General features: G+C 34.8%; 2 protein-coding genes across 5 annotated transcripts; both read left to right on the forward strand.

The window, feature by feature from the left end:
* Window positions 1-4,835: 4,835 nt before the first annotated feature.
* Window positions 4,836-5,738, forward strand: LOC145952036 (uncharacterized). Its single transcript, XM_083064256.1, has one exon. It carries the CDS (start codon window positions 4,836-4,838, stop codon window positions 5,736-5,738), a length of 903 nt encoding a protein of 300 aa, XP_082920382.1.
* A 5,564-nt stretch (window positions 5,739-11,302) lies between these two features.
* Window positions 11,303-22,151, forward strand: LOC109818995 (pleiotropic drug resistance protein 1). 4 transcript variants are annotated; one of them, XM_020384559.3, is made up of 24 exons: window positions 11,305-11,768; window positions 12,343-12,463; window positions 12,554-12,642; window positions 12,795-12,879; window positions 13,008-13,167; window positions 13,278-13,354; window positions 13,449-13,502; window positions 13,597-13,687; window positions 13,771-14,072; window positions 14,168-14,449; window positions 14,733-15,049; window positions 15,136-15,296; window positions 15,375-15,478; window positions 15,576-15,732; window positions 15,831-15,935; window positions 16,152-16,312; window positions 16,659-16,991; window positions 17,382-17,672; window positions 18,032-18,115; window positions 18,327-18,460; window positions 18,668-18,895; window positions 19,010-19,181; window positions 19,815-20,069; window positions 21,404-22,151. In XM_020384559.3, the coding sequence occupies exons 1-24, from the start codon at window positions 11,446-11,448 to the stop codon at window positions 21,659-21,661; spliced, it is 4,344 nt and encodes a 1,447-aa protein (XP_020240148.2). In that variant the 5' UTR covers window positions 11,305-11,445; the 3' UTR covers window positions 21,662-22,151. The 4 variants fall into 4 exon arrangements, with proteins under 4 accessions (XP_082919148.1, XP_082919147.1, XP_020240148.2 ...); XM_020384560.3 differs by lacking the exons at window positions 11,305-11,768; window positions 12,554-12,642; XM_083063022.1 differs by lacking the exons at window positions 19,010-19,181; window positions 19,815-20,069; window positions 21,404-22,151 and having other exon boundaries at window positions 11,303-11,768; window positions 18,620-18,758.
* The last annotated feature ends 3,765 nt before the right edge of the window (window positions 22,152-25,916 follow it).

A 25,916-nucleotide genomic window follows, 5' to 3' on the forward strand; every position in this document is an offset into this window, starting at 1 on the left:
AATGATGTTACCAAATTTTTTTAAATTTGATTTACATTAGTTTAATTGCTTTTAAGGCGCATAGACTTTCTTCATTTTGTTGCCAATGCCACAAACATTAGGCGTTGATTAAATGTCACCTAGTGTGAGGAGAGACACTCATTTTCTGTTTGGATTTGCATTGGGTGATAATGTATGTGGCGTTAAACTAATTTAGACAAAGGCCCTCAGCCGAATTAGTGTCGGGCGTGAGTTTTGTTATACCAGACACGAGAGAATAGGAGACTCTTTGCCTCAATGACATTAGGTGCGGGTAGTTTGGTGCTAAGCGTGAGTGAGATATGAAGCCCCTTCCTCAATGACATTAAGCATCCTATGAATGAAGCCCAAACTAGGCCTAATAAGCTTAAAATCCAAAAAGTCTTATACTGAGGCTCATAATACAAGACCAAACAATATAAACTCCTATACTACCAAAAATATGAGAAAGGTGGTCATCCATGTAAAGCCCAAGTAAAGAGAACCCTAGGCCCACCAAACCCATTGGGCTCACTAAGCTCAGAAGCAGTCAAAAGCCCAAAGGTTCATGAAGTCCAAAACTAGGCCCAATAAGCTTAAAACCCAAAAAGTCTTATACTAAGGCCCATAATACAAGACCAAACAATATAAACTCCTATACTACCAAATATATGAGAAAGGTGGTCATCCATGTAAAACCCAAGTAAAGAGAACCCTAGGCCCACCAAACCCATTGGGCTCACTAAGCTCAGAAGCAGTCAAAAGCTCAAAGGCCCATGAAGCCCAAAACTAGGCCCAATAAGCTTAAAACCTAAAAAGTCTTATACTAAGGCCCATAATACAATACCAAACAATATAAACTCCTATACTACCAAATATATGAGAAAGGTGGTCATCCATGTAAAGCCCAAGTAAAGAGAACCCTAGGCCCACCAAATCCATTGGGCTCACTAAGCTCAGAAGCAAACAAAAGTCCAAAGGCCCATGAAGCCCAAAACTAGGCCCAATAAGCTTAAAACCCAAAAAGTCTTATACTAAGGCCCATAATACAAGACCAAACAATATAAACTCCTATACTACCAAATATATGAGAAAGGTAGTCATCCATGTAAAACCCAAGTAAAGAGAATCCTAGGCCCACTAAACCCATTGGGCTCACTAAGTTCAGAAGCAAACAAAAGCTCAAAGGCCCATGAAGCCCAAAACTATGCCCAATAAGCTTAAAACCCAAAAAGTCTTATACTAAGGCCCATAATACAAGACCAAATAATATAAACTCCTATACTACCAAATATATGAGAAAGGTGGTCATCCATGTAAAGCCCAAGTAAAGAGAACCTTAGGCCCGTTCCAGTTTCAAAAATAACAAATGTCCAGTTAAACCAGTAGGGTTTAGGGTTTATGGGCCTTAGTATAAGACTTTTTGGGTTTTAAGCTTATTGGGCCTAGTTTTGGGCTTCATGGGCCTTTGGGCTTTTGATTGCTTATGAGCTTAGTGAGTCCAATGAGTTTGGTGGGCCTAGGGTTCTCTTTACTTGGACTTTACACCGATGACCACCTTTCTCATATTTTTGGTAGTATAGGAGTTTATATTGTTTGGTCTTGTATTATGGGCCTTAGTATAAGACTTTTTGGGTTTTAAGCTTATTGGGCCTAGTTTTGGGTTCATGGGCCTTTGGACTTTTGTTTGCTTCTGAGCTTACTGAGCCCAATGGGTTTGGTGGGCCTAGGGTTCTCTTTACTTGGACTTTACATGGATGACCACCTTTCTCATATATTTGGTAATATAAGAGTTTATATTGTTTGGTCTTGTATTATGGGCCTTAGTATAAGACTTTTTGGGTTTTAAGCTTATTGGGCCTAGTTTTGGGCTTCATGGACCTTTGTGCTTTTGATTGCTTATGAGCTTAGTGAGCCCAATGGGTTTGGTGGGCCTAGGGTTCTCTTTACTTGGGCTTTACATGGATGACCACCATTCTCATATATTTGGTAGTATAGGAGTTTATATAGTTTGGTCTTGTATTATGGGCCTTAGTATAAGACCTTTTGGATTTTAAGTTTATTGGGCCTAGTTTTGGACTTCATGGGCCTTTAGGCTTTTGACTACTTCTGAGCTCAGTGAGCCCAATGGGTTTGGTGGGCCTAGGATTCTCTTTACTTGGGCTTTACATGGATGACCACCTTTCTCATATTTTTGGTAGTATAGGAGTTTATATTGTTTGGTCTTGTATTATGGGTCTCAGTATAAGACTTTTGAGTTTTAAGCTTATTAGGCCTAGTTTTGGGCTTCATTCATAGGATGCTTGATGTCATTGAGGAATGGGCTTCATATCTTACTCACGCTTAGCACCAATTTACCCGCACCTAATGTCATTGAGGCAAAGAGTCTCCTATTCTCTCGTGTCTGGTATGACAAAACTCACGCCCGACCCTAATTAGGCAAAAGGCCTTTGTCTAACTTATGTTTAACACCACATACATTAGCAACCAATGCAAATCCAAACAGAAAATGAGTATCTCTCTGTAGACACCCAATTTCGTCCGGGGAGCATACAAACAAGATAGGACATCAGAGGGCCCAAAAACCCAAATTAACTTTTTTTAGTAGCCTGGAACGGGTCGTTCCAAAGTTCGAACGGGCCGTTCCCAACTCCGGAACGGGCCGTTCCCAACTCCGGAACGGGCCGTTCTCGAATTGGGACGGGCCGTTCCAAGGCTTCCTCAATGGCCTAAAAATTGTTATCTGGAACGGGCCGTTCTAGACCAGAACGGGCCATTCCAAAATTGGAACTGGCCGTTCCCAAGTCCGGTACGGGCCGTTCTGATTTCAGAATGGGCCGTTCTAGGGTACTAAAATGGTGCATAACGTTCGGATTCGGAACGGGCCGTTCCGAATCTAGAACGGGCCGTTCCGGCCCACATCTGATGCCTATAAATAGAGATCTCGGGCATAGTTCTCAAGGCGGCTAGAGAAATTTCGAATAAGACTCCTTTGAGCACAAAAATTCTCGATCTCTCTCCCTTTTATTATATTTCTTGAGATTTGTGTCGCATCTCTTTATTCTCTCTCTCTTCTATTGTATTTCTTGAGTGTTGTGAGGCAATTGTAGTGCGAAAGGTTGCCACAAAGCACCTTTTTTAAGATCCAATAGAGCTCATTCAAGAGGTATTTCAGTCAATTTTCTTCTCTTTATTTTATTTCTTATCTTTAATAAATATTGTTTATAATAAAAGCAATCATGTAGATATTTTAGGATTAATTGTATAATTTAATTTTTAAGTATGTAAATAATTATTAATAAAAGGGGATCTAATATTTAATTTATTATTTCTTATTACGTTAACTTCATCATAGGGTACCGATTTAGGGCGTTGTAGGGATGCTTAATACCTTCCCTACACGTAACTGACCCCCGAACCCAATTCTGGTTATCAAGGCCCTTATTAGACTTTTAAAAACCTTTTATTTTTCCAATGTTTTGAGTAAAACAATGGTGGCGACTCCATGAACTCATTTTTCAAAATCATGAATTAAGGATTAGTCTGGTGTCCGGGCATTCCTTAATTGATGAGACTTTTAAAAGGATGTCTAAACCATTAATCGCGAGATCGGAAATTTTCGGGTTGCGACAGATGGCGACTCCACTGGGGACGTTTAAAGAGGGTCAGGCCCATTTAATTGATGAAGTTAGTAAAATAAAAATAATAATTTAAATATTTCTTCCCCTTTACTTTGTTTGCTTCGCTTGTTTGGCTTTATTATTTGTATGCTTATTTAAATTCCGCACATGTTTGAATTAACAAATTGCACACAAACCATAGCACACAACAGTCCCCCTACACCCGGGGGCATGTGGGTATTAAACATAGGGAGTGGTTGACGTACGACCGGCCCATGTTTGGCCTTGGAGCCTGCGAGCCTTGTCGGAAATCACACTCAAGGTGATAACCGGTTACTCTAGCCTGAAATATTGCGACAGACCTTAGAGTTTGCTAGGTGACGGCGACAGAGATACTGGGTCCCTATAATGGGGGCACCTTGGGGGCCTTAAGACCAAAGTGAGGGTAATTAGAGCTGCCTTATACAATGCACTTTTTTAACAGGGACCACAGACCATGGATGTATATGCGACTATTTGTGGATTGTATGAGCATATGTTTGTTGCATTTTGTCTATTCAAATCATTCATTTATTTTTTATAATTCCCCTAAGGTAAAGAAAAACACAAAAAAATTAAAAAATGCATTATCATGTGAGAGAAAACCTGGCGTGAAAATAAGATTTGTGAGAAGCATACATTCCTTCCTTTAAAAAGGGGGGGGGGGGGCATCATGCGTTTTCTACAAAATAAAAAAGAAAAAAGAGGGAACGTGCATATCATATATTTAGGATCACAAGGGAATTTGTATCAAAGACGAGAAATCAGTGTGACCTCTGTCACATCATAAAATATTATGAAGAGGAACACCGATAACTCACCTCTCGACAAGGATGAGCCATCAAGTCTTTGATAAAAACTCCCTTCATGCATTACCATTTAAATAAACTTGATAGGAAACTATCTTTTCCCTTAAAGGTGGCTTTTCAACATTCCATACTCACACGAGCTCAAAAGATAAAAGCTATGGAAGGCCTAGAGGAAAGAAATCGTGTTCTTAATGAGGAGCTTGAACAACTCAAGGAACAAATGGCTAGAATGCTTGAGGCCATGAATAAATTGCAGCACGATAATAGTACTAGCAACGTCGGTGATATTTCCAAAGATCATCTGAACGCCTAGGAAGAAAGACTGAGAGCTGTGGAAGGCCACAGTTTTGACGTTCAAGAGGCTGCGGATATGTGTCTGGTGCAGGATATCCAATTCCCCGCCAAGTTCAAAATCCCTGACTTTCAAAAGTACACTGGAGCCAGTTGTCCAAAAGGACATCTAACAATGTACTGTAGGAAGATGGCAGCCTATGTGAGCAATGAAAAGCTCCTAATTCACTGTTTTCAAGAAAGCCTTTCAGATGTTGCCCTCAATTGGTACATGCAGTTGGATGGAGGGAAGATCCAGACATGGAAACAGTTAGCCGACGCCTTTCTTCATCGGTACAAGTACAACATCGACCTGGTTCCTGATAGGTCTGATTTGCAAAGCTTGAGCAAGAAGGGCGACGAGTCCTTCAAAACCTATGCACAGAGATGGAGAGAAACGGCTGCGCAAGTAGAGCCTTCATTATCTGACAAGGAGATGGTGACAATGTTCATCAATTCCTTAAGTGGACCCTATTATGACAAGATGATAGGGAACACTTCGACTCTCTTTACCGACATAGTCATTATCGGCGAAAGAGTCGAGCAAGGTCTGAAAAGTGGGAAGATAGGAAAATCCCCTGAAAGCCAAGGGTATAAGAAGATTTTTGGGGGAAATGAAATTAATGTTCTAACCTCTTCCGCTACTCCTCGAACGACCAAAGCATCACGAAAAGCGGAAAGGGAACTAGACAAAATTCCTATAAGCTACACAGAGCGATTCCCCCAATTGATGAAGGCATCCATGCTGGTAAGAACCCCACCACAAAGAAAGCAACAACCGCCTTACCCGCTATGGTATAGGCCAGAGGAAACATGCGATTATCACGCTGGGGCAGTAGGCCACTCCATAGAAAATTGCAAGGCTTTGAAATCTCGTGTACAAGAGCTTATTGACGCCGGGCAGCTCAAGTTTGAGGCCAACACAGCACACATCAAGGAATGACTAGATGAGTAACCATCTTGGAATGACAGTTGTTAGGGGCTCTCTTTTTTTCAAATAAAAAAAAATATTTGTTCAAACTCATAACCTTTGCCCACGGTCACGAGTTCAAAATAAGGGCTTGTACAAGTTTTTTTGCATTCATCAAATAATATACGTCATTTCATAAATCTCTTGTGATTATTCTTTTCTCTCTTGTGTTACACATCTAATTCCAAAATCAATCACCAGAAAAAAAAAAAAACAACAAACAAACAAACATGACTGAAGATAATAAAATTAATCAAAACTCTTAACATCTACGACGCATTGTATGAGTCTAAGGTAGATAAGGAGATCACTTATTCAAAACACACATAGATGAGAAAGTGATCAAATGCAGAACCATAAGATTCTCATTGCACAAAAGGAGTCTTACAAAATTTTCAACTCAATTTCGCTTGACAAAGGAAGCACAAATCTCAGTCCATAAAAGAATTCCCAATACTTATAGGCCGAGGCATCATCTTTCTCCTTGGTGTATGCGACAAGGGCAGTGTTAATCATTAAAGGCACTGGTCCTCCAAGACCTAGATGGCAAGAGGTTTTGTCAAAGCAAAGAACTGTTATGCCAAAAAATATATCACTTGCAAAATACCGCTAGGATGAAAACTCGCAAAGGGCATCTTAGGCAAAAAAAAAAAAATCAATCAAAATCAAAAGTTCCCGCTAAGACACGTCTTAGGCAAAAATTAGGGATCTAAAAAGAAAAATAGCAAGTGACAATTCCCATAGTTGAAAGCTAAAAGGCGACTTGAACACTTCTACAAGGGGCCAAATTCTGCGAAGACTCTGCCTGAGACTCAGATATGTAGTTCAAGATAATTAGGAGAATGATTATAATAATTATCCAAGGAAATGTTTGTTTAAAAAACATAAACACTCACCTACCTCCACTATCCATTCATTCTAAATCATCCTACCTCCATTAACCATCCATTCTAAATCATGATTTCTCATCCTTTCTGTCTTGTCTAATCACAATGACGTATATTGTTGATGATTGTCAAAATTGAACATGTAAAAAAAAAAATAAATAAATAAAAATGACCCGCTAGGATGAAAACCCGCAAAGGGCGTCCTAGGCAAAAATTAGGGCAAAAAAAAGAGAGAAAAGATATAAAAAAAATACCTGCTAGGATACATCCTAGGCAAAAGTTAGGGTTTCTAAACAAAAAGAAAAAAAAAGAGCCCCAAAATGACTCAATACATCAAACGACCAATATGACTAATGTTGCGCATCGATCGAAGCAGTCTCTTCGTGAGAAGGAGAAAAGGAGAGCCACCTTCTAAAAAAAACAAAAAAAAAACACAAAAAAAGACAAAAAAACAAAAAAACAAAAATCAAAATATGCATTGCACGCATTCAAAATCATTTCACACACTTAGAAAATTTTCTTTATCAAAGGGGAATTATTCAAAATATGCAATAACTATCATCATGCATAAATAAGCATTCAACATTTTTTTGCATCTCAACAAGAAAAGCCAAAAAAGGAAACATAAGTTCCAATCGATATCATCCCAACAAGAGGAAAATGCAGCCCAAACTAGGGGCATCAACAATCATCAAACAGGAAAGCATAAACAACCAGTCATCAACGAATAGAAAAAAAAAAAACCTACCTCAAGCAGGCGCCTGGAGAGGCATCACAATACTCAAGTGGCAGGGGCAACACTGGAATCCCTGCCAGCCATCCACTTCTCTGCCCACCAACACAGGGGCACAACAAACATCTCTTGCCCATCCACCTAGGGGCAGTCTTTCATTCCACAATCATCCATCAACAATTAAACAATCAGTCATCAATGAATCAAAAGGACTCAACATTGCGCCTGGAGAGGCATCACAATACTCACATGGCAGGGGCAACACTAGAATCTCTGTCACCCATCAACTCCTTTGCCCACCAGCACAAGGGCACCACCTACCAGTAATCTTCGTCTTCATCAGACGTCCTCCAAAAAAAGGGGGGGCAATCACATTATCATCATCAGCAGGCAGCCTGGAGAGGCCAGGCATAATAATACTCATCATTTACTCCTTTGCCCACCATCACAAGCGCACCACCTACCAGCAATCCTCGTCTTCATCAGACGTTCTCCCAAAGAAAAGGGAATCACATCATCATCATCAGCAGGCAGCCTGGAGAGGCCAGGCATAATAATACTCATCATTTACTCCTTTGCCCACCATCACAAGGGCACCACCTACTAGCAATCCTCGTCTTCATCAGACGTCCTCCCATAAAAAAAGGGTAATCGCATCATCAACATTAGCAGGCAGCCTGGAGAGGCTAGGCATAATAATACTCAGCATTCAGCAGGCGGCCTGGAGAGGCTAGGCATAATAATACTCAACATTAACAGGCGACCTGGAGAGGCAGGCATAATAATACTCACCGTTCAGCAGGCAGCCTGGAGAGGCCAGGCATAATAATACTCACCGTTCAGCAGGCGGCCTGGAGAGGCTAGGCATGATAATACTCAGCATTCAGCAGGCGGCCTAGAGAGGCTAGACATAATAATACTCACTATCAGCAGGCGGCCTGGAGAGGCTGGCACAATAATACTCACAATATCAGCAGGCGGCCTGAAGAGGCCGACACAATAATACCCACAATATCAGCAGGCGGCTTGGAGAGGCCGACACAACAATACTCAACATCAGCAGGTTGAAGAACCGAATCTCCACCTCACTATCAAAAGAGAAACAATGGAGCTTCTACTCGAAAACTGAAGATCAGGTGTACAGTTTGTCAACCTTGTTACCCAATAGAGTACGCAATCAATGCTCAACTGCTCTAAAGGGTGAGGATACAAGCAAATACATTTGTCCAAGGGAAGCAACGTAGAAGCATCAACACAGAGACGAGAAGAAGACCCGGATGAAATGTCTACGTCTTTACTTGCCTTTGGAAAAACAACACAGCTATTCCAAAGGACAAGTAAAGAGGGGCAGTTGTAGACACCCAATTTCGTCCGGGGGGCATACAAACAAGATAGGACATCAGAGGACCCAAAAACCCAAAATAACTTTTTTTAGTAGCCTGGAACGGGCCGTTCCAAAATTGGAACGGGCCGTTCCCAACTCCGGAACGGGCCGTTCTCGAATTGGAACGGGCCGTTCCAAGGCTTCCTCAATTGCCTAAAAATTGTTATCTGGAACGGGCCGTTCTAGACCAGAACGGGCCGTTCCCAAGTCCGGAACGGGCCGTTCTGAAATCAGAACGGGCCGTTCTAGTTCCCCGGAACGGGCCGTTCTGATTTCAGAACGGGCCGTTCTAGGGTACTAAAATGGTGCATAACGTTCGGATTCAGAACGGGCCATTTCGAATCCAGAATGGGCCGTTCCGGCCCACATCTGATGCCTATAAATAGAGATCTCGGGCATAGTTCTCAAGGCGGCTAGAGAAATTTCGAATAAGACTCCTTTGAGCACGAAAATTCTCGATCTCTCTCCCTTTTATTATATTTCTTGAGATTTGTGTCGCATCTCTATATTCTCTCTCTCTTCTATTATATTTCTTGAGTGTTGTGAGGCAATTGTAGTGCGAAAGGTTGCCACAAAGCACCTTTTTTGAAGATCCAATAGAGCTCATTCAAGAGGTATTTCAGTCAATTTTCTTCTCTTTATTTTATTTCTTATCTTTAATAAATATTGTTTATAATAAAAGCAATCATGTAGATATTTTAGGATTAATTGTATAATTTAATTTTTAAGTATGTAAATAATTATTAATAAAAGGGGATCTAATATTTAATTTATTATTTCTTATTACGTTAACTTCATCATAGGGTACCGATTTACGACGCTGTAGGGGTGCTTAATACATTCCCTACACGTAACCGACCCCCGAACCCAATTCTGGTTATCAAGGCCATTATTGGACTTTTAAAAACCTTTTCTTTTTCCAATGTTTTGAGTAAAACATTGGTGGCGACTCCATGAACTCATTTTTCAAAATCATTAATTAAGGATTAGTCTGGTGTCCGGGCATTCCTTAATTGATGAGACTTTTAAAAGGATGTCTAAACCATTAATCGCGAGATCGGAAATTTTCGGGTTGCGACACTCTCCTCACACTAGGTGACATTTAATTAACGCCTAATGTTTGTAGCATTGACAGCAAAACCACGAAAGTCTTAAAAGCAATTAAACTAATGTAAATCAAATTTAAAAATATTTGGTAACATCATTTTTTTAAGAAGAAAATGTCGAGATATAAAACTAAAATTAACAAATTTTTGCAATGATTTAAATGAGAGAAAATTATATTTATAATAAAATTTTGTTTGGTGTTATTTTCTAATTAGAATTAGAAATTTACGCATATAATTAATGTAAACCTCTAATTCTAATAGAAAAACATTATCAATTGAAAAACTATACTTAAATTTTAAATATAATTTAGTAGAATGAAAAAAAATATTATTTTGCTTAAAAAAATTCTAATGACAAATTTGTAGTTAGAACGGCCCGTTTCGAATTCAGAACGGCCCGTTCTGGTTTAACTAGTCATGTGTTATTTTTGAATCTGGAATGGGCCGTTCTGATCCATTCGTCATGTGTTTTTTTTTTCATCTGGAATGACCCGTTCTGATCCATTATTCATGTGTTATTTTTTCATCTGGAATGACCCGTTTTGATTTCAGAACGGTCTGTTCCGAAAAGTGAATAGCAGCTGCGTCAGTGCATCGTAACACGTATTTTTTTTCGGTAATTTTAAAAAAAATAATTTTAGTAAAAAATCCAGAAATTTGGATCCAATTAATAAGGTGTATAATAGTCTATTAATTTAAATATATCTTAAGGATAAAATTCATGGTATATCATGCATCACTTGAAAAAATGGGGTATCAGATACATCACTGAAATTGATATGTTGTTGAAAGAAAACCATACACATTTCTTATGGTTGCGGGTCTTTTCCAACCATTCCTTTATTCGTTATGTTATCTTTAAGATGTACCCGTTTTCTTCAACATCGGTTTGTGTATTTTGGATTAATGTGCCACTTTAATTAGTTGTGATTTTTGGAGATTAATCTGTTTGAAAAAAAAAATCTTATGATAATTAGTTGAAATTAATATGGTCTTGTTAATTAGAAATAGGACTAATAGTTGGAAATGATATTTGTAAGGCCCACCTGAAACAGTGCCAGAAAATGTGTAGTTAAAGCAAAATGTTGATATGTTCTATTTAAAATTCTTGTAAAAAAATGTACTATTTCAAATATTTTATTTATTATTAATTAAAATTTATTAAAAATTTATAGATTTCATTTCTTGACAATTTTTTTTACCTATAATTTTATGCTTTATAATAAATTTTAATCGATAAAAGTGCATGGATTAGAAAAGAGAAATTATTATTTATTTTAAAATAATAAATATTCATAGTCCATATAATCACCATATAACATACATTTAAAATTTTTAATTTACAAAAAGAAAAAATAATAATACATCAGGATTATCTAATAATTTTCCTTTAAAAGAGTGCTTTGCAGGATGAGATAGTACTGGTTATTCTTCCTGCATAAATAACTAATACTAACGCAAATACATTCTTCAAAAAGTGAAAACAAGAATCATTGTGGCATGAGAGCAAGGGCATGCTCAAAGGTTTGGTATCACTCATAGCTGAGTTCTGGTTTGAGTGAGATCAATGGAAGGAAGTGACATATCCAGAGTTGATAGTGCAAGAGGTGGTGGTTCCTCCAACATATGGAGGAACAACAGCATGGACGTTTTCTCAACATCTGAACGTGAAGATGATGAAGAGGCTCTCAAATGGGCAGCTATAGAGAGACTCCCCACGTATCTACGCATTCAGAGAAGCATACTCAACAATGAAGAGGGGAGAGGGAGAGAGGTTGACATCAAGCAACTAGGCCTCACTGAGAGAAAGATTCTTGTGGAGAGGCTTGTGAAGATAGCAGAAGAAGATAATGAAAGGTTCTTGTTGAAACTCAGGGAAAGGATGGACAGGTTAGTTAGAAAATAGAAACTTGTTCTCTTGTTTTTGGTTTCTCACAGGTATCCTACCTCCATCAGATACAATCCTGTTCGAACACTAGATGTGGATACCTTTCCCAGCGGGGATTCGAACATTAGTTTGTTGAAAACCCGGCTTTGCCGGATGATATAACCAAAATAAAGTATATAAACGAGGAATAATCCTTACATGTTTTGTTTTTTTTAAGATGATATCAGAGTCTGATCACATATTCTTAAGATAGTTTACCATGTTGTTGGGGACTAACCTTGTTAAGTGAGGAATAATTCTTACAGGTTTTCTTTCCTTAAGATGGTATCAGAGTCTGATCTTGCATTCTTATGATAGTCTGCCATGTTGTGGGGGAATAACCTTGTTAAGGTCTTGTATATCATTGCAAAAGCAGTTCATGAATGAAGGCACCATTTTTTGTAACACATTTCAAACAAGAGATGAGTTGTTGAGGCTTTCTTTTGAAAAGATCTATTTGGTGGATTAGAAACTATGTGGTGGTTGAGAATTAAGATGCTTGTGGTTTATGACTGCTATGTTGACATGAATTTGCAGAGTTGGGCTTGATATTCCAACAATTGAAGTTAGATTTGAGCATATAAATGTGGAAGCACAAGTTTATGTTGGAGGAAGAGCACTGCCTTCATTGCTGAACTTCTTTGCTAATGTAATAGAGGTAATTCAACATAGCACAGGCTGATTCTACAGTGTTCTTGAATTAATCTTCGATTCTTTGATTATAAAATGATCTCTTCCGTTTGCCAAGGGGTTCTTAAATTATCTTCACATAATTCCAAGTCCAAAGAAACCGTTACATATACTTCAGAATATTAGTGGAATCATAAAGCCTCGAAGGTGAATTCATCACTATTTTTTTATTGTTATTATATATATGTGCGCAAACATGCTTGTACTTATGCATTGTTTTTATTCTAAAAAAGCACCTTTGAACCAGTTGCTTTAGCAGAATGTATTGTTTCCTTGTTCTGATGATGAACTTTTTGCAGAATGACATTGCTTTTGGGACCACCAGGCTCTGGAAAGACCACTTTGCTTTTGGCATTGGCTGGAAAACTTGGTAAAGATTTGAAAGTAAGCAAAACCATCTTTAATAAATTTGAGGGAATAACTAATATAATGCTCTAATTATAATAATTATTGTTTGCATTTGCGTAATTCTCGAATTATAATAACTAATATGATTGGTAATGAAACCTCAGCATTCTGGGAGAGTAACATACAATGGGCATGGCCTTGAAGAGTTTGTGCCACAAAGGACATCAGCATATATAAGTCAACATGATAATCACATTGGAGAAATGACTGTGAGAGAAACACTTGCTTTCTCAGCTAGATGTCAAGGGGTTGGACAGAATTATGGTTTGTTGCTTCATTTTCAGTAATAAAATCATGAGGAAAAAAAAAATTTAAATAAATCTCAACCTTCTTAAATTCTCTTAATCAGAGATTTGAATTTCACTGATTTATAGAGATGTTAGCTGAGCTACTAAGAAGAGAGAAGCAAGCAAAGATTAAACCAGATCCTGATATTGATGCCTATATGAAGGTGAGAAAAATATTTGACAAAATAAGAATTGAACTTTTCTTGAATAAAATGCTGAAAACATAGGATTGTGAAGAATTCAATCACAACTGTGTAGGCTGCAGCACTAGGAAGACAGCGGACACGCGTGGTCACGGATTATATTCTTAAGGTGAAAGTCCAGATTCATCAAATAAAGGAAATAAAGATGACTTGTAAAACAATAACAGGATTTTTTTAATGTTTTCCCTTCTGAAATGTTGTAGATTTTGGGACTCGAAGTGTGTGCTGACATTATGGTAGGAGATGGAATGATAAGAGGTATCTCTGGAGGGCAGAAAAAGAGAGTCACAACAGGTAGTTTCAATTTATCAAGAACAATACAAAATTTGGAACCTATAAAGAGTTTGGTTAATAAAATTTTCTGCGGAATAATGAAGGGGAGATGCTGGTTGGACCTATAAAGGTGTTATTCATGGATGAGATATCAACTGGTTTGGACAGTTCCACAACTTTTCAGATAATCAACTCAATCCGGCAATCAATCCATATTCTGAATGGAACTGCACTTGTGTCTCTGCTACAGCCAGCGCCAGAAACTTATGGACTATTTGATGATATAATACTACTAACAGATGGGCAAATTGTGTACCAAGGACCAAGAGAAAGTGTACTTGAGTTTTTTGAATCAATGGGTTTCAAGTGTCCTGAAAGAAAAGGAGTTGCTGACTTCTTGCAAGAAGTATGAGTGTGATTCACTTGGTGTTGATTTTAAAGCTTAACTTTTCTTGATTTTATTGCTGGAAGGTTAATTTTGTTCATATGGGGGTGCAACAGGTGACATCAAGAAAGGATCAATGGCAGTATTGGGTGCGAAAAGATGAACCTTATAGTTTTGTCACTGTCAAGGATTTTGCTGAAGCATTCCAATTATTTCACATAGGTCAAAAACTTGGAGATGAGCTAGCCATTCCATTTGATAAGTCTAAATGCCATCCAAATGCATTGACCACAAAGAAGTATGGTGTTGGCAAAAGGGAGCTTCTGAGGGCTTGTGCTAGCAGAGAATTTTTGCTTATGAAGAGAAATTCATTTGTCTACATATTCAAAGTCACACAAGTGAGAAACATTCAAACACCAATAGCCCGATTGGATATAAACTTAGAAGAGTTTTTTTAGAACTTCTCTATTGGAGAAAAAAAAACTTTTTTATTTTTAGTAGAGAAGCTCATAAAAACACTTCTAACTTGTATCTAATCAGACTCTTATTATGTTCATATTATCTGATTTGGAACTAGGTTCAAGCATTAACTAGAGTGTTCCAACTTTTATGTATCCTTTTCTTCTTCTTGTACATGTTTTCCTTTTGGATCCTTATGGAAGTCTTGTTCCTCCTTTTCAGCTCATCTATTTAGCTATCATGACTACAACATTATTTCTAAGAACTAGGATGCATCATGATACTGTGGAGGATGGAGGAACTTACATGGGTGCCCTTTTCTTCGCAGTCACCGTGGCGATGTTCAATGGAATATCAGAGCTAAATATGGCCATCATGAAACTTCCTATCTTTTACAAGCAAAGGGACCTTCTTTTCTATCCTTCATGGGCTTATTCTCTTCCACCATGGATTCTCAAAATACCAATAACTCTCATAGAAGTAGCTATTTGGGAAGGCATATCTTACTATGCCATTGGCTTTGATCCAAGTTTTGTAAGGCAAGAAGCCACAACATCACAAGTGATCAATTAAGATACTGGTTTGGTTACTCATTTTGGAATCTAATGAGAGGTTCTATTGGCAGGCTTTTAAAACAGTACTTGATAATCCTGTGCATTAACCAGATGGCATCTTCACTATTTCGGTTGATGGCAGCATTAGGAAGGGATGTTATAGTTGCAAACACCGTTGGAGGATTTGCATTGCTTGTAGTTCTTGTTTTAGGAGGATTTGTGATTTCACGAGGTAAGAAAATGGTAATGTAGCTTCAATGTTGGTTCATCTAATGAACCCTTTTTATGATAAGTTTGTTCTTTGAGGCAGAGAATGTGCACAAATGGTTTGTATGGGGTTACTGGTCCTCACCACTGATGTATGGACAGAATGCTATAGCTGTGAATGAATTTCTTGGTCATAGTTGGAGAAAGGTAACCCTCTTTGTTTCCAATGATGAATATATTTCGTGAGAAACAATGAGCCTTGGAAAGATAAATATATTTAGAAGATGATTTGTTATTGCTGTAGGTTACACCTAACTCAAATGAAACTCTGGGAGTTTTGGTACTGAAAACTCGTGGATTTTTCCCAGAAGCTTATTGGTATTGGATTGGAGTAGGAGCATTAATTGGTTATGTATTTCTGTATAATTTCCTGTTCACATTGGCTTTGCAATATCTAAGTCGTAAGTACTATTTTCATCTATCTTTTAAGATAAGAACTTTACTTGAATCTCTTTTCTGGCCAGACTTAATTTCTGATCATTGGATATGGCTTCTGCAGCATTCAGAAAGGATCAAGCAGGGCTATCCCGTGAGAAATTGCTTGAGAGAAATGCTTCAACAGCTGAAAATTTAACTCAATTAACAAATGGAAAGAGCTCTTCTCGTAAGTCCTTGAGCTCAAGTTATAGAGTATGTTTGGATACAAGTTTAGAAAGACTTTTAATAAGAACTTCTCTACGAGAAAATACGTTTTATTTTAAGTAGAGAAACTCTTAAGAACCCTTCTAGACTATATCCAACGAGGCTCATAGTTTCTCTATTTTTAGCTTTAGCTTTTCGGTATTAAGGCCATAATCTATTGACTGTGATGACAAGTCAGAAACAAAGATGGTAGAAGAAGCAAGCATAACATCCAGGTCTTTTTCTGGAAGTGTTACTGATGATAAAGCTAATATAAGTGGAAGGAGGGGTATGGTTCTCCCTTTTCAACCTCTATCCCTCACTTTTGATGAGATCAAATATTCTGTAGACATGCCACAGGTACTTTACACACTTACTTTTAAGATGTAATCTTTCACTTAATCGTTCTATTTGTATGATTGTATTGAAAATATATTTAAGTGTTTACTTCAACTTTTGGCACCAAATGGTCAAGACAATTGCTATAGCATTGAACTTTGTCTGAATGACCAACATTGCTTCTAGTATTTTCAATCCTTCACTTTGTGAAACCCCAGCAACAGGATATTTCATCAACAGTATTTTCATGATTTTGTGTTTCTCAATATCATTCCCATCTGTCTTCAATCCAACCCTCACAAGGGAAAAATATATAGGGAAAAAGAGTTATAATTGTTCTAAATTTTGACTTTTATATTGATTGTAGGAAATGAAAAGGCAAGGAGTTTTTGAGGACCGTCTAGAACTTTTGAAGGGTGTTAGTGGTGTGTTTAGGCCAGGAGTACTAACAGCTTTGATGGGTGTAAGTGGTGCTGGTAAGACTACTTTAATGGATGTTCTAGCTGGAAGGAAAACTGGTGGATATATTGAAGGAAGCATCACAATATCTGGGTACCCTAAGAGGCAACAAACATTTGCTCGCATCTCAGGATACTGTGAACAATTTGATATCCACTCACCTAATGTTACAGTCTATGAATCTTTGCTATATTCTGCATGGCTTCGGTTACCACGTGAAGTTGATCGCACAACAAGAAAGGTACAATACTCAGTTTTCACCGTTTTATACTTTTATTCATGAATTAAATTACACTAATACTACATGAGGTTTCGTGGTATTGCACACAGATCCCTTATTTCCTTGAGTTTATATTAACTTTCACAGTAACGGTGTAATGTTTTTCAAATAATTAAGAGAGATTATTGTAATGTATACAAAATATTAGTGTAATATTTTTTAAACAATTAAGAGGGTTAGTATAAGGGTAAAAAAAGTAGGAGATGTATATGTGCAATCTCACCAAATCTCAAGAGTGCTTATGTAATTTAGTCTTTATTAATTACTTGCAATGATCTGATACACTTGTTGTGGTAACATTAGGTTTGAGGATATAACTTGTTAACTTCAACTCAATTTTATGAGATGTAGATGTTCATTGAGGAAGTTATGGAGCTTGTAGAGCTTAACTCAATAAGAGAAGCACTTGTTGGATTACCAGGTGAGACTGGACTTTCAACTGAGCAGCGCAAGAGGCTAACAATTGCAGTTGAACTTGTAGCCAACCCATCAATAATCTTCATGGATGAGCCAACCTCAGGCCTTGATGCTAGAGCAGCTGCAATTGTAATGAGAACCGTGAGGAACACTGTGAACACGGGGCGAACCGTGGTTTGCACCATCCACCAGCCAAGTATTGATATATTTGATGCATTCGATGAGGTAAGTACATAGAACCATGTTCTAAGAGTCTGTTTAGATAAATTTCTCCAGAAACACATAGAACAAAAAATATGAAGAGAAAATGAAATAAATTTCTCCTTAAGTTAAAACTAGCTTATGCATGAACTAATTTGTAATTTTTTGAAGAAGCTATTTGATAGAGCTTTTACAAACTAGCGGATAACTCATGAAGAAACTTATTTCATTTTTTGTTTTTTATTTTTTTACTATTAGAAATGCTTCTAAAAAAGTTTATTCAAATAGATCCTAAGTAGTCTTCGCATTGAGGTAAAATTCTGTGTAGGTCTTTTGGGAACTATGTTTCAAAGAATTAAGCATTACATTCTCCACCTTTTCAGCTGTTACTTTTGAAATTGGGAGGAGAGCAGATATATGCTGGTCCATTAGGAAGCCGCTGTTCTCATCTGATTCAGTACTTTGAGGTGAATATCTGGTGTATGAACTTTTTGAATATAAGCTTATAAGCGCTTTTGAGAATTTTTTTACTGAAAATATTTTTATTCCTAGTGGAGAAGTTATCAAAAACGCTTATATCTTATATCCAAACATACTCAAAATAAGATTGAACACATAACAGACAATGCTACTGTGGCATTAGCATATTCACTACACTGCATGATTTGATTACTATAGGCTATTCAAGGAGTACCTAAGATCAAGGATAGTTATAATCCTGCAACCTGGATGTTGGAAGTTACATCAGCAGGAACAGAAGCATCTCTTAAGGTCAACTTCACCAATTTGTACAGAAACTCAGAACTCTACAGGTTAGACTCCTAACTCACTAATATTAGTAATCAGCAGTTATTTTGTTTCTTTCCATTTTTCCTTTTGATGTTTCAATCCAAGGCTTCAGATTTCAAAGTTTCAGGATTATGAGAATATAAGATGCACAAATTTCTCAGGTTATGATTTTAATGCAGTAGTGTTTGAAGATTATGATCAGTTAGTGACTGATACTTCCAATTGTTTAGGAGAAACAAACAATTGATCCAAGAGCATAGTATACCTCAGGAAGGTTCAATGGATCTACACTTTGATAGTCAGTATTCACGGACTTTGGTGACACAATGTAAAGCTTGTCTATGGAAACAGAATTTATCATACTGGAGGAACACATCATATACAGCAGTCAGACTCCTATTTACAATACTAATAGCATTGTTATTTGGGATCATATTTTGGGACATTGGCTTAAAAAGGTATGTGTAAAAATACTATAGATTGTGATAAAATAAATAAAATGATGTGAAAATGAAATTTAAAACAAATCTTACTACCTAATAGGCTAATAATACCTTTAATGGAAATAACAGGAGAAAAGAGCAAGATCTTTTCAATGCTATGGGTTCAATGTATGCTGCAGTTACCTTCATTGGAGTACAGAATGGTGCCTCAGTGCAGCCTATAATAGCAGTAGAGAGAACCGTCTTCTACAGAGAGAGAGCTGCAGGAATGTATTCAGCTTTGCCATATGCACTTGCACAGGTAAAATACTAACTTCAATACAAGCAACTCTTTAAAAAGAACAAAATATGTTAATCATTATTTCTCTCAATAGTCTAAGCAACATATTCCTTCTAGCACATGTTCTACTAGTTAAATTCTTTTGAATTTTTAACCACAAAATCATGAGTGAGACAAGTTAAATAAAAAATAAGTTACAAAATTTTGTAATTTTCAATGAATTTCGGTGTGAAAAAATGTATTAAAATGTATATTATTAACCTTTCCTTTTATTTCTCTACCAATTATAATTCAAAACTACAACAAATTTTTTAAAGAAATGATAGTGACACTTATTTTAATATTCCTTTTCTAATAATTTCTTTATTATTAATTAAAAATCACAAGTTTTGGTGGGTCTTATCATTAAATGAGAGAGATTTTTTTTAAATCCATTGAAAATACAATGGCAGTACCAGGATTCAAATTTAAGATTCTATGTATTCTACTCTAGTTCTCTACTATTACATAAGGAGAGAGACTAATTAAATCAGATATGAAACTCAAAATTTATAATTTATAATAAATTTAATCTAATAATGAAGAGTCTCAGCACTCAAAATTTCAATCATGAACTGTAAAAGTTGAAGTCTAACGATTGTATTATATTTGCAGGTTATTATTGAACTTCCCCACATCTTGGTGCAGACACTGATGTATGGTATTATAGTATATGCCATGATGGGATTTGACTGGATCACATCAAAGTTCCTGTGGTATCTTTTCTTCATGTACTTCACTTTCTTATACTACACCTTTTATGGTATGATGACAATGGCCATTACCCCCAACGCACACGTTGCTAGCATATTGTCCAGTGCATTCTATGCAATATGGAGCCTTTTCTCAGGCTTCATCATTCCCTTATCTGTGAGTTACAACCTTGCTTATATCTCTTTGTTGAATGTCACTATAAAATGATATCACATACTAATAGCTAGGTTGAGTTTGCTTCGTTGGTATAATCTTTATCTAATAGAAATTAAATTATGGGTACAATGGTAATGCATCCTCAATGTGAAATTTTGTGCACTATAAAAAAAATATTATTGGTATGACTTTTAAGATAATTATTGTAAAAATCAATAAATTGTTATAAGGTAAATTTTATGGTACCGATTACAATTGAGGGTACCAAAACAGTCCAAAGTTTTTTTTTTTTTTTTAGTTATTTGTTTTTGTTTTTATCTTAATTTAAAGTTTTTTTTTTTAGTTATTTGTTTTTGTTTTTATCTTAATTTAATATTTTTTAATAATTTATCTTTATAAATTTTGTTATATCTTTATATTATTTTTATATTTCTTAATGTTTTATCTTATTATAGCATCTATTATAATTAAATAGTTTAATATTAATATTTTGTTAATATTTTTAAGTTTTTTTTATTTTAATTTTTTGAATTTATAGTATAAATTAGTTTTTTAGCTGTATTATTTATTATTTCTCTTTTTTATTTTAATTTTTTTATAGTATTATTACAATCTTTTATTCTTAATTTTTGCAATTCTGTCACATATAAACAAAATTTGTTTTGAAAATTGATATTTTGAAATTTATGAATTAGTCTTTTTGATTAATTCATGTTATACTAATTTTTAATTTGAAATTTTTGTTATTTAGAATTTATTTTTTAAACTTATTTGTTCACATAATTTGAAGTATTAAAATTCTTTGATTTTTACGGTACAATAGTAACTCCCTTAATACAAATGATAGTTTGTGATTAAATGATAATATAAAATTATTTTGTTGGTAAACAATTTTTTTCTTAAACTATTAGTATAAAATTGTGGGTTTGCTTATGATTTTATTGATTTAAGAAATTGATACGAGGAGTGATAATGACATTTTCTTTAATACTATCTTTTATCATTGATTGAAATTTATATTAGAAATTATAAAAAGAATTTGGCCATACACTTCATTTAAAGAGTTTACTTATTAAATGATAGGATCTACTAAAATTTGTGATTTTGAATCAATAGTAGAGAAAGTATTAAGAAGAGGTTTTAGAGCCGGTATTATTAGTATTTCTTAATTGATATAAAATATACTATGAGTACATCATTCTTGTAGTGTACTAATAATTTTATTTTTTTCCAAGCAAAGGATATGCCTAACATATTTTTCCATTAGGGCATGACATTTTTTTTCTTGTAGTGTGGATGACATGAACTAACTTTGAAAACGAAAACAATTTCAGAGAATACCCATATGGTGGAAGTGGTACTATTGGATTTGCCCTGTTGCATGGACCTTGTATGGATTGGTGGCTTCCCAATATGGAGACAGTAGGGACACACTTGAGAATGGTCAAAGGGTTGAAGAATTTGTGAAGAGTTATTTTGGGTTTGAACATGATTTTCTAGGAGTAGTTGCAATTGTGGTGGCTGGTTTCTCAGTGTTGTTTGCACTTATCTTCGCCTTTGGAATCAAAGTATTTAACTTCCAAAAACGGTGAAATCATCACAATGCTTCTCTTCTAGACCCTAGACCAAGAGCTTCTATACATCGATTTGAAGCATTGTGCCTGTGGTCTCAAATATCACTCAAGATAATTTATATGAAAAATGCTTGGTCATCACGGCTGAACTGAATTTTGCATTTCCTTTGTAAGATTCTTTGATAGTATATACACTGGTCCACTTTGAATCAAAAATATATACATTGGTCCACTCACTTGTACTCAATTTGTATTGACATTTTAGCTTATAAGAAAGATAGTATATACACTTGTCCAAATCCAAATCATAGGTTGCCCCTTCCTTTAAATCAAAGATCTCCAAGGGTATAATTCCTTCTTGCGTCATACAAATTGTTTTTATTTGTTTACTTATGTATAACAGGAATATTGAAGAATAGCTCTCATGCATCTCCACAATCTCCATAGACTGATTCTAATAGTTTGGATATTCATATAAATGCATTTTTTTTTCCATGTTTATGATTCACGTAATATTCGTTATTCATACTAGTGATAAAAAGATGGATAGTTATTATTAGTAAATAAGAGGTTGTTTTGTTTTTCTTATTTAATCTTTTCAATTAAATACAAATAGTTATTTTGTCCAAAAACGATTTTAAAGACTCTTATTTGATGATGATGTTTGTAGTGACTCTTTTAATTTTTTGCCTAATTTAATTTTTTATTTATCATATTTATTTATGAATTAAATCAACATTTATATATTAAATGCAAATAATCATCTAGCACGAAAATACTTTTAGGGGTTATTTTTTAATAGGAACAATTTTATAGATTCTTTTTAACTTTTTATCTAATTTAATTTTTTATTTATCATATTTATTTATGAAATAAATTCTAATATTTTAAAATACATTGTCAATAATTAGAAATAGTCTTTTATCATAATATAAATTATTTATCTTGTTTCTAAAAAGTAATTTATATTTAAAAATCTATTTATGTAAATTTTAAATATAATTTATATATTCAAATATAATACTTATTTGTATATATAATTTATTATATATATATAGGTTTTAGTTATATATAATAAATATTTAGTCTTTTGACAAGTGTCAGTTTAGTGGTTTAATGCTAGGTTCATTGAGAATGGTTAGTATAGTGGGAGTGAGAAATCACGAATAGGAATATTATAAAGACTCTTAGTAAAATCTTCTTCACTTATAGTCCCTCCTCAATATGTTGTTCCTCTGATTATATTACAATCAAATCACACCCAGAGGCGACGTGATCATATTCAAAACCCACAAGATGAACATATAGGTAATGAACCAACAAAAAATGTGCAAGTCATAAATGAACAAGTGATAGAAGAGGTGTCAGAAATAATACCAAGGAGATTTGAAAGGATAAAAAAGCAAGCTATTTCAAGGGATTATGTTGTGTATTTAGTTGAACATGAATGTGAGTTGACCATTGATAAATATTCAATCTCACTTAGATAAGTCATAGAAAGTGACAATTTTGAAAAGTGGTTGAATGCAATGAAAGAGGAGTTGAAATCAATGGATGACAATAAAGTATTGAATCTAGTTAAATTGCTTGAAGCTTCAAAATGAGTTGGTTGTAAATGGGTTTTTAAGACCAAACATGACTCGAAAGGCAATATTGAAAAGTATAAAGTTGGACTCATCACCAAAGGTTTCAACCAAAAAGATGACATTGATTATAAAGAGACTTTTTCTCCAGTTTCTGAGAAGGACTCTTTGAGAATTGTGTTGACATTGGTGGCTCATTATGATTTAGAGTTTCACTAGATGTATGTAAAAATTGACTTTCTAAATGGTGACTTAAAGGAAAAGGTTTATATGAACCAACTCGAAGGCTATATTTCTATAGGAAAGAAAAATGTGTTGTGTAACTTAAAGAAGTTAATATATGGACTAAAACAAGCTTCTAGAAATTGGTATCTTACATTTAATAATACCATTATGTTGTATGGTTTTGTAGAGAACATTGTTGATTGGTGTATCTGTATAAAGGTTGGTGGGAGCATATTTTTAATAAATAGTCTTTATGTTGATGACATTTTGCTTGTTGCTGATGATGTTGCTATGTTACATGATGTAAAGAAATATCTATCTAATAACTTTGAAATAAAAGATATGAGTGAAACATCTTATGTGATAGGAATAAAAATATTCTGTGATAGATCATAAGGATTATTGGGATTGTCTTAGAAAGGATATATAGGGGTGTGCATAGTTTGGTTTTTTAAAAAAACCGCACCAAACTGCACCACACTATTTTAATAAAATAAACTGGTTTATAAATTATGTGAACCACTTTAACAAATCAGTTTAAAACTGAATTACTTTAATAAACAAGTTTATAATCGGTTTAAAACCAGTTTCATAATCAAACCAGTTTTTGAACCGATTTTAAGAAATAAACTAGTTTTAAATAAATTGTTAATATGTTTTAAAAAATATATGGGGCCAAAGAAATATATGGGTCTGCCAGATGATCATAATGAACAAAAGAGCATTCGCAAAGCAACAAAATGTAAGAAACTCCTCCTAAGACATCCTTTGAGCAGCGAGAGATAGAGTGAGTGTGAGAGTTCCGTCTCTGAGTCCGAGCGAGCGAGCCATATTGCTATAATCTAAATATATTAGTAAACCAAACCTTTAAAAAAATAGGTTCAGTTTTTTCGTTTTATTTTAAAAAATTAAATCTGGTTCAGTTTTATTATAATTGGTTCTAGTTTTTTTAAAATGGTTCGGTCTAGTTTTAAATTCAGTTCAGTTTTTTTAATTTTTTTGAACACTCCTAAGGATATATCAGTTAGATGTAAGAGAGATTCAAAATGGAAAAGTGTTATGTAGGGATTGTTCCAATTTAGAAAAGGGATAAGTTTAGTCAAATGTAATGTCCTTGAAATGACTTGGAATGAAAAGAAATGGAGTCTATCCATTATGTATCATTTGTTGGGAGCTTGATGTATGCCCAAACATGTACTTAGCCAAATATTATATTTATCGTAGGAATGTTGGGTTGATATCAAAGTAATCTTGGAATAGATTACTAGAAAGTTGCAAAGAAAGTTCTTAGGTATTTACAAGGTACAAATGATTATGTGCTCACATATAGTAGGTTAAATCATCTTGATGTGGTTGGCTATTCAAATTTAGAATATGCTAAATGCATGGACTCAAAGAAGTCTACATTTGGGTACATATTTCTTTTGACTAGAGGAAAAATGTCATGGAAAAGTGTAAAACAATCCATGATTGCCACTTCTACCATGGAGGTTGAGTTTGTGGCATGTTTTGGGGCCATAATTCAAGTATTATGGTTGTGGAACTTTACTTTAAGATTTGATATTATTAATGGTATAGTCTGACCATTAAGGATTTATTGTGATAACTTTGTAGTTGTCTTATTCTCTAAGAATGAAAAATATTCCAAAGGAGCAAAATATATAGATTTAAAGTTTTTGCTAGTTAAAGAAATGCAAAAACATAAAGTGTGTCTATTAAGCATATTAGTACAAAAATAATGATAACAAATCTGTTAACTAAAGGCTTATCACCCAAGACATTAATTGGCCATGTTGAAAGGATGAATGTTATGGATAAGTCCTTGTAAATGATGTAGTATGATATGTGTATATATACATTATAGTTATAATGCTCGTATTGTATGATATTTGTGAATCCAATTATAGTTTTTTCTATTTATCTTGTCATTCACATTATAGGGTACATATTATTGTTTTGGTGAAATGATAAAATGTACCTTATAAAGGATAATAAAGACACATGTTATCATTTTAATCAAAGTTGAGTTGAATTGAATGATTTGTGATATATGGAAGGAACCAAGTTGTTAAGATTACTTGCAATTGCCATGATTCAATCATTTTAATTTAATTAAAGATGCTGATTTATAATTTTAACGTACGATGTACACTTCCAATTTAATGTTAAATCTTCAAGTCATCACATGAGCCAAGTGGGAGAATGTTAAATTATTTATTCTAATTATGATTCATGTAACTGGAGAATGACTTTTAGTGAAAAGATATTTAATGTGATGGTTATTTGATTTAAGATATATTAAGAGTCATTGGGATTATTTTTAAGTTATTAAATTTAATTGCCTTCATTCTCACTTCATTAGGGGTAATTTTGGCATTAAAGATAAATAATTTGAAAAAAGAAGTTATGGAGTTAAAGAGTTGGCTTTTCAAAAGGATAACCTTTTTCTCTTTGTTTTGACGAGT

The sequence above is a fragment of the Cajanus cajan genome, chromosome 9, assembly GCF_000230855.2.
Source record: "Cajanus cajan strain Asha chromosome 9, NIPB_CcT2T_4, whole genome shotgun sequence".
NCBI lineage: Eukaryota > Viridiplantae > Streptophyta > Magnoliopsida > Fabales > Fabaceae > Cajanus > Cajanus cajan.

Coding starts and splice junctions, on each gene's coding strand:
- LOC145952036 (XM_083064256.1), top strand. CDS start 4,836: ATGTGTCTGGTGCAGGATATCCAATTCCCCGCCAAGTTCAAAATCCCT.
- LOC109818995 (XM_020384559.3), top strand. CDS start 11,446: ATGGAAGGAAGTGACATATCCAGAGTTGATAGTGCAAGAGGTGGTGGT. Junction 12,464..12,553: donor TCTTTGCTAATGTAATAGAG/GTAATTCAACAT, acceptor CCGTTTGCCAAG/GGGTTCTTAAATTATCTTCA. Junction 18,896..19,009: donor TGGGACATTGGCTTAAAAAG/GTATGTGTAAAA, acceptor TGGAAATAACAG/GAGAAAAGAGCAAGATCTTT.